This window comes from Cryptomeria japonica, chromosome 4 (genome assembly GCF_030272615.1).
Source record: "Cryptomeria japonica chromosome 4, Sugi_1.0, whole genome shotgun sequence".
Classification (NCBI taxonomy): domain Eukaryota; kingdom Viridiplantae; phylum Streptophyta; class Pinopsida; order Cupressales; family Cupressaceae; genus Cryptomeria; species Cryptomeria japonica.
Genome location: NC_081408.1, coordinates 440,001,176 through 440,010,613, shown reverse-complemented (window position 1 = coordinate 440,010,613; position 9,438 = coordinate 440,001,176). Strand labels below are relative to the sequence as shown.

Here is a 9,438-nt window from a genome sequence, read left to right as displayed (position 1 = left end):
AAATGATGAAACAGATACCACTTAGCCAAGAAATGATGATGCTTCCAACTCTTATTCAGAAGATAAAGAGATCATTGTTATCTTACCAAAATCAATCTAAATTCACAAAATGCAGAATGAAATGCAAAATGAGATGCAACCTAAACCTAGTCACTAGATTTGAAATGCTTAAGTTTCATTAGTGAGCGTTAACAAACATAGCAGGTAGATTAGAGTTCCTTTCTTTTCATGTGCAATATTAATTATCTTGTTTGCAATGACCCTTTTTTTCATTCATATCCTTGGACAGATTTCGCAGGGACCTAGATTGCATGATAAAGAAATTTCCTTACAACAGACAAAGAAATGATGTGAACCTCTCTGTAGCATACAAAAAAGTGGAGTTGAGGTATGTGTGGTGATTTCACCTTGATGTGAAGGCTCTTATCACAGACACCCAGCTAAGTAGATGTTTCCAGATCACTGGAATCATTCCTACAAGTAGAAAATAAAGAAAATAGTATTCCCCCAATCCTTTCTCCTCTTAGTCAAGATAGACTTCCTCGAGTTACTCAGAGGAATAATAATCAAAAACCAATATAAAAGAAAGCACACAAAGAAAATTTTCATGCATATCTCAAATTGTTTAGTGATTGTTTTCAATAATGTTTTGATTAAGTAAAAATAGGTTTTTGAAAGGAACCTGAACCTTTTACATAGAAGGAGAGCCAAAGAACTAGAAAGAATCGTGCTTGATCACTTCAGAAACAAAAACTGATCCCATCCGAACAAAAAGGGATCTCAACATACATAACATGAAGAACCTGAAAAAGACAATGAAAGGAAAGCAAAAAGATAGCACAAAAATAGAGACTGAGATTGAGATTGAGACAACTAGATATTTTTCATGATATCTTCAGGGTGGACCACCATTTGCTTCATTTGTCTGCAGAGGTCTTTAAATCATCCAGCTCTTGACCTTTGATGTCACCCTTATTCCTGGTATTGGCTTTAGTCCTCTTCTTGTGACCATTTTTGTCCAGCTAATCCTTGTCACCTTCTTTCTCTTTGATGTTATCAAATCTATTAATCAAAATGTTCATATGGTTCATCGAGGCTTTGAGAATCTGGAAGTTCTGTTCAGCTATCTTCTTTACAATGAGTTCCATCCTGTCAATTTTGCTGCCTAGATTGTTCATAGCAATTTCCATCCCTTTCACCTCCTTATTTTCTGCCATCTCCTTAACCTTATCTTCAGTTGCAATAATTTTACTCACCATGCTTTCAATGGCTTCAGCATTATTAATTGCCACTGCCAACTCTTTAACATTTTTAGTCAAGGGTTTGTCGCCTATCGTGGCTCTTTTGACAACATTCATATCTTTCTTCAAGTTGTCAATGTCTTTCACCATTGTACTGATGGTATCACATAAACCCTTAATACTCTCATTTTCTCCAACACAATCCCTAGATTTACCCCTTTTGTCCTCTTGATCCTCTTTCTATAGACCTTGAGTGTTCAAATCCTCATTGTTGCCCACAACTGGAATCTCATCCCCCTCCTTAACCTGCCCATCATCATTTTTATTCTCCTCTGCCTCTTCATTAGAATTAATCAAAATTTGATTAATATCTTTGTTACCTCACTTGTTGATGTTCTTCTTCCTCTGGGTTTGCTTTCTGGTACCTTTCCCTTTCTTATTTTTTATGAATTTACCTTCGAAGGACTCAGCCTTAGACTCTGGAATATCTGAATCCACCACTATCCTTTTCCTCATAGCCTTGTTCCTCCCCTTTTTACTTGGCTCCTCTGTGTCACCTTCAGTCTCCAAGTCAAAGTTAAAACCACTAACCTCACTCTTTGTTTCCTCATCTCTTGCATTTTTACCTTTAATAGGTTTTTCAATGCATTTCCTTTTTAGCACTTTATATACAAGAGCCATAAGACCCTGGTGAAGAGCATGGTCACCCTTGGGATCTTTTTGTATCTCTTTGATAGTATGGTCCATGGAACATGCAAGATAATATGGCAAGATCACCTTTTCCCCTTGGCAAAAATGGTTGAGCAAAACAAAGTGGTGTCTGTAAGCTCTCGTAAACCTACCATCCAAAGTTATATAGGTAATTGTAGCAAATAAAACGAACCTCCATGGCCTACATATATGTTTTGGGGAGTGCTAGGAGTTGTTGGCCTTCACCATTTTCTTCTTCTCACCTTCCATGACAGGAAATTTGTCCACTGCCTTATCAAAGATGTTGCAATCTCTATAAAATTTCATAGCCTCTTTCATCATCCCTGTGGCTTCAGCAATAATCTCCTCATCCATAGTCATCATCTGGGTCACCACCAAAATTTTTCCATTCTTCCAATTCTGGATAAAGTGTTTAGTGACCGTAGGATCTTTCCCACTAAGCCTCTCCATAAACACACTCAGATCCCCCTCCTGAAGAATTTCCCTATTCTTCCTCCATTCCAAGAAAGAGGTAGTTTCAAACCTTTTTTATTCCCTCCCATTTTTCCTTTGCAATCCCTGAATTTCCTTCTCTCAGCTCTGATTCTTCTTCTCTGGTTTTTGTAGTTGCCCTGAAAAACAACCCTGAATCCATTCCAAGCAATTATGAAAAGACACTTAAATAAATGCACATCACCTCCATTGTAAACCTGCTTTGAAATAAGTGGAAGAGGCATTTAGAAATTATGGTTGATGGTGCCACGTTGCCTCGTCTGGATACGGTCCAGATTGAGAAAGGATTTCGCTTCACATACAAGTTCTCTCTCACCATTAATAGTAATGATTTCCTCCATTTGATAGGCCAGGTTGGCGGCCCAGTCAGCACATGAATTTTCTTCCCTATATATGTGTGTAAAAACACACATTTCAAATGTCTCACTTTTTTTCTTAGTTGCTTTAATAACATTGTTTATTGACCAAGATGGTGGGAACTTCTTGTTCAAATAGTTGATTATATTCAATGAGTCTCCTTCACACCAGACTCTGGTGTAGTTAGCTTCCTTTGCTAGGACCACCCCGTGATAAGCTGCCATAGCCTCAACAACATGATTTGTCTAATTTCCTATAGGTATGCATTTAATAATTTTGCATGTTCCCTATTCATTCCTTAGGACCACACCACATCCCGCAATACCAGGACTACCCTTTGAGGCTCCATCAAAGTTGATTTTCATCCAACCATTGGGAAGACATTCCTATATCACACCCTCTCTAGGATTGGTCTGAAAGTGATCACGACCTTTTAATCTCCACTTCTTATCCTTGTCTTGAGGCTTAGCAATACCACCTATGATATTCATATTTTCTAATATACTTCTTTTTATTTTCTCAAACACAATTTGATCCTTACAAACCTTCTCTCTGAATACTCTTTCGTTTCTCTCTTTCTATATACCCCAGGACATATGGGGTAAAGCCAATTTCCACAACACATTAGTGGACTTATTCCTTGATGGGTGCTGCCAAGAATTAAAAACCTCTTGAATTGATTCCAGGAAACTCCAACTAATATTGAAGTGATCTAGACATCTTCCCCAGACAACAGTAGAGAAGGGACAATGAAAGAGAAGGTGGTTGATGGTCTCCTCATTCTGCATACAAAGAAAACAAACACTAGGCATACACATACCTTTTTTTCTGAGGTTATCAATAGTTAGAATTTTATCTTGAAGGGTTGTTTAGAAGAAAATATTAATTTTAGGGGTTAGGCCTTTCACCCAAGCCTTAGCCCAACAAGGACTCTCCATTTTAGAAAACTACTGATAATAAAGAGAGGCCACAATGATTTTACCATTTTCTATGAGTTTCCAGATTAATTGATCTTCATCTTCCACCACCACCATGGAATTCATAATTTTGTTCAAACTTCCCAAGGAAGGATCAACTTGAGATAAATCCTTCCATTGTCCATCTTGCCAGTAGTCACCCACCATAGATCCATATTTTTCCTTACACTGGTTCTAAAATCTACTCCACTCAGGACTTTCACTCAAAGGGGACTCGAGCAACCAAGAGTCTTCCCAAAATTTGATAAGGTTCCCTTTCCCCATCTTCCATTTCACACCTTTGGCAATTAGATCTCTTGTTCTAGACACATTTTTCTAGATATTGGATCCAATTGGGATATCTTCTGCATTGAGGAAGCTTAAAAGTGTAGGATAATGCCTTTTATACTTGTTGTCCCATATCAGTTTCCATTCTCCCTGGTTATTATACCCTCTCCAAATCTTCTTGGCCATAAGGAATTCATTCATGTCTCTTATTCTTCTTAGACCCAGACCTCCCTTTCTTATTGGCTTACAAACCTTGTCCCACGTAATCAGATTCATTCTCTTCTTCTCCTCAACCCCTGTCCACAAAAAAGTTCTTTGGATCTTTTCAATAGCCTCGGCATACTTGGTAGGAATTATGAAAAGACTAATGGAATAAAGAGGAATACTTTGAAGAGTTGATTTCAATAGCTGAACCTTACCAGCTTGGCTAAGAAGAGAGCCTTTCCAACCAACTAACTTCTTATGGAATTTGTCCACCAAATCTCCCTAGAAAGTATCAGGAGCATCTTGGCATAAGGGGAGCCCCAAATAGGAAGCAAGAAGACTCCCCAATTGACACCCCAAAATATTGCTTATTTTTATCTTTCTTCTCTCTAGAGTATTGATGAAATAAACAAAGCTTTTAGACCAATTAATTAGTTACCCAGTAGCTGACCCATAATTGTCCAATGCTTTCTTTAAACTCCTAGAATCCTGCACTGAAGCCTTCCCCATAATTATAGAGTCATCCACAAACTACTAATGGTTTCAATCCACAAAGCTCCCCCTTCTCAACCAGATTTCCAATGCATCTCCCCAAACATTCCGCCATGATTATAAAAATAACTGGAGATAGAGGATCTCCATGTCTGAGTCCCCTTAAGGACTTGAAAAAAGGAGAAGGAGACCCATTAATTAAGATAGAAAAAGAAGCCAAAGAGACTAACTCCCTAACAAGACTAATACTTCTAGAGAAACAACCAAAAGCCGAGAGAACTTTCATCATTAAATCCTAGTCCACTCTATCGTAGGCTTTGGATAAGTCAAGATTTAGAAGAAAGCCTTCTTTTTTAGCACTAAAAAAAGAATGAATATTTTCATGGACTGAAATTATTGAATCCAATCTTTGTCTTCTAGGGACAAAACCACTTTGCTAAGGAGAAATGATAGAAGGAAGCAACTTCAGGATTCTAGAGGTCAGAACCTTAGAGATAATCTTGTATAGAGAGTTTCACAGGCTTATAGGTCTGAAAAGATCCATGGAATCAGCTCCCATCTTTTTGGGGATAAGAGAAATAAAAGTGCCATTTATCTCTTTCAAAATTCTTCTAGCACCAAAGAACTCTTTCACAGCTCTGGAAATATCATCTCCAACAATATGCCAATACATTTGAAAAAAGAACATGGGAAAACCATTTGGGCCTTCCGCCTTGTTACCTTCAAAGGAGTTGATAGCTTTCAGAATCTCATCATTGGAAGGGAAAGAAATTAGGTAAGAGTTCTGATCTACCTCCAGGATAGTTAGAATACAATCCATTAGGTTCTTTTGAGACTGCAGATCCAAATTCTGATCCTTAGCAAGGAGGTTGGAGAAGAACTCCATGGCAACCTTTCTCATAGATTCTTCCTCTTCAACACTTCTACCATTAACTTTAATCTGTGATATCCTATTGATGGGCTTATGTTTTAAAGTGGACATATGAAAGTATTTAGTGTTTCTATCCCCTTCCTTCAACCATACATTTCTAGACCTTTGTTTCTAGAAAGTTTCTTCTTTTGCAATTATATCATGATATCTCATAAGAATTTCATCTTTAGAATCTCTTGAAGTATTAGTATATCCATTATTATGAAACTCATCTTGAATATCTTTTAGCTCTAAAAGAATAGTAGCTTTCAAAGAAAAGATATTCCCGAAGCATTTCGTATTCCACCTTTTAACATTTTCTTTCACAAACTTCAACTTTTTGACCACTTTATACATAGCGTTACCTTCAATTATGACCTGCCACCATTCCTTGATTTTGCTTTCCATATCTGGGTGTTTAGTCCACATTCTCTCAAATCTGTAAGGGAAGTGTCTTCTTTTATTCTTGGCATCAACCGTGAAAATTATAGGATAGTGATCTAATCCTGCCCTTATGTGAGCAGATTAAGAACAAAAGTAAAGAGCTCTATCAAGTCTGACCTGAATTAAGTCCTCACCACTCCTTCTATTAGTCTAGGTGTATTTAACTCCTTGAAAATCCAGGTCATGGAGAGCATTATTATTGATAAAGTCCATTAAATCCAATCTATTGTCTAGATTGGTTTGGCTCCCTCCCCTTTTCTCGTTTTCCTTCAAAGGGGTATTGAAGTCCCCCATAATCATCCAACCATCTTCAACAAACCTACTTCTTAACAAGGTTTATTTTTTCCAAAAATCACTTCTGCCAGTCTTAGTGTTAGGAGCATACACATTAGTTAAGACCCATGATGTACTATCTTTCAAATGATTTAATCTGATACAAGCCAGATTGTTGTCCTAAATCAGCACTTCTCCCTCTATAGTGGTTTTATTTCAGAAAGTAACAATACCTCCTGAGGCACCTTCTGAACTACCACCACTAACTCCTCCATTACTAAACATTTTCAATCCCTCTACCTTATCTTTTGACATTTTGGTTTCTTGAATCAAAAAAATATCCGGTTTTTTGTCTCTAATCATACTTTTTATTAAATCATGTTTGTGAGGATTATTCAATCCTTAAATATTCCAAGAGATGATCTTCATGGTTTTTTAGAAATACCTGCCTCAAAGATGGTTCTTTGAGTCCCATCTGCTATGTTCTTGCTTGTTTCCATAGTTCTCTTCTTTGCATTTGAATATCTTCCTAGAGAAGCATGCTGAGATCCCACATCCCCAAGTCTGCTTCTGGTATTTTTGGTTGTTGTACTATTGTTGTTGTTGTTGTTATTCTTTTTTGTTGTTGTTAATCTTTCTTTTATCCTCTATTACTTCTTCTTCTTCCTTCTTTGATTGACTCTTTCCCAGTGCCTTTTTGATGTCTTCCTCATCTCCCCATTTTGGCTCATTTTCCTTCGGAAAGGTCAACTTTACCTTAGCTGGAGAGACTAATGAAATCTCTGATAGCCCTTGATCTAGGGTGTTATCTAGTTGTGCATCTTGGATCCAGTCTGCTCCCTTATCTGACCTAAATGAATTTGATACTAAATTAAAATTGTTTCCTTCCTCTTTATTGTCTTTAGATTGATTATCTCCCTTTTTCTTTTGACCATTATTTCTCTTCTCACTATTGTTTGAGTTTTGATCTATCTTATCCTTTTCCTTTTCTTCTTTTTGGTTGCTGACATGTGACTCTGTTTCTCCATCATCTGAATCCTTGTCATTCTGCTCCTTTTCCTAATGGGTGGAATTTTCATTATCTCCTTTCTTCATTTCATTTCCCAACTCTCTAACTAACACTTCCTCTTTCCTTCCAACCTGAGATTGTTTTTCTTGATCTAGACCATCAGAATGTGAAGCTTTCAAAGAGTTGTCCACCTTTTTCCATACTTTTCTTTGGGATTGAGATTTAACCACATTACTTTGACATTTTTTAGCCCAGTGCCCTACTTTCTTACAGTGAAAGCATTGAAAAGGGATTGTTTCATAAACAATATTCTGCTTCCATTTGCCAAGCTTTTCTATCTCTATTTCCTCTGGCATATCTGTTTCAGGCCCAACTCCTATGCAGATTCTGGCATAAATAAGTCTTCTTCTGGATGTCGTGACTGGATCAATGGTGATAAGCTCCCCAAAGGCATTGGCTATTCTTGCAAACACATCTTCATCCCAATATTCCATTGGGAGTCCAAGTAACTTTATCCAAACTAGAACTTGGACCACAAATTTTTTTTCTCTTCCCACATTAGAAAGAATGTTCTTGCGGTCCTCTTCACAAGAGAAAGAAAAGGACAGACATCCTTTGTTCATAGCAACCACATCCACTTGACCTTTCAAGTTCCATTTCCTCTTAACAAACCCACAAACGACCTCAATGTTCAGTCTCATCCCATAAAATTTGCCAATCAAAGTATTTTCCATTCGAGCAATGTTATGATCTATAATTTGGTCAGGAACAAAAATGGTGAACTTACCCTGAGACACATTCAAGGTATTTTTGACCAGGGGCAAGGATGACTTACCTTTAGGTTTGACCCCAAACAAAGAGGACCATTTACCAATGTGTCCAATCGATCTAGGTCCCCCTTTAGATCCCCTGAATTCGATGGGTTCTCGAGATCCTTCCCATTAGATTCTTTTCCTTCCACTATGTCCTCTGAACTGCTTGTCGCATACTATCCTAGAACTTCTTCAGGTTTACCGCCTCCCCAAATTAAATTTTGAACCTGACCATTCCCCTTACCTCCTGCTATTTGCTCCTCACATGATCTGGGACCCCCACTTGGGTCACCCGAGTCCAAAGGAACATCGGGTTCCTTACCGTTTGAACTCTCCCCTTCTACATGACTCCTTGAATCTCCTACTGCATTCTGTCCTGCTGCTGAACCAATGCTCCCACCCAAAAAATTTGAATTTTGGGCCCGACCACTCCCCTTCTCCTCCCCACTCTCCATCTCTCTTCTATTTTCAGGGAATTTTTTTGTCTTCAATAATGTTGTTTTACTTGTGTACTCAGTGATAAAACTCTTCAGTAGTCAGGAGATAGGTGACTGACTCGGAATGGATGACTAGGTATCACTGACGTAAAGTTGACTTGGCTGATACTGCTTAGGACATGTAATGTGCTCTGTCGATTAACCTAAGACTAGGACATTAATCAGTTTCAAGCCATGAGGGTTCCAACAAACTAGGATGTCTCAAAAGTGACTGAAATATATGTACAAGTGAAAGTGAAGATGCATGAAAGTGGGAATGCCAATGTTGCATTGATAGATGGAGCGCTTGAGTACAAGAGGCACTTGTTTGCCAGGTTTTCACCTGCTTGGCAAAGATTTTTTTTTTTTTTACCAAGGTGCCTGTTTACCAGGTTTTCACCAAGGCATTTTCTCTCTTTTTTTTTTTTTAAGTACGTTTTCTATTTTTTGTTTTTCTTTTCTTCAGGACTTTTTCAAATTTTTAGAAATTTTCAGGACATTTTAGCTGTATAGGTTGCTAGAGAAGACAATGCTAAGTGAAGAAATTTTCCAAATGGATGGTGTTAATCGGTTCACGGAGATGTTTTCCTTCCGATGTTGAAAGATGATAGGCACCAGAGCCAAAGACTGTAGTAACGATGTAGGGACCCAACCAGTTGGGTTCAAAATTCCCTTTGTTGTCTCGAAACTGTTGACTCTTAGGATTTTCTCTCGGAACAAGGTCACTAACCTGAAATTCTCATTATCAAACCTTCTTATTATATCCTCTGGAC

General features: G+C 37.8%; 1 protein-coding gene across 1 annotated transcript; it reads right to left on the bottom strand.

Annotated features, from left to right (window-relative positions):
* Positions 1-7,427: 7,427 nt before the first annotated feature.
* On the bottom strand, positions 7,428-8,644 carry LOC131030331 (uncharacterized). Its single transcript, XM_057961076.1, has 2 exons — positions 8,434-8,644; positions 7,428-8,128 (listed from the first exon to the last, which is right to left on the bottom strand). The coding sequence occupies exons 1-2, from the start codon at positions 8,642-8,644 to the stop codon at positions 7,428-7,430; spliced, it is 912 nt and encodes a 303-aa protein (XP_057817059.1).
* Between the last annotated feature and the right edge of the window lie 794 nt (positions 8,645-9,438).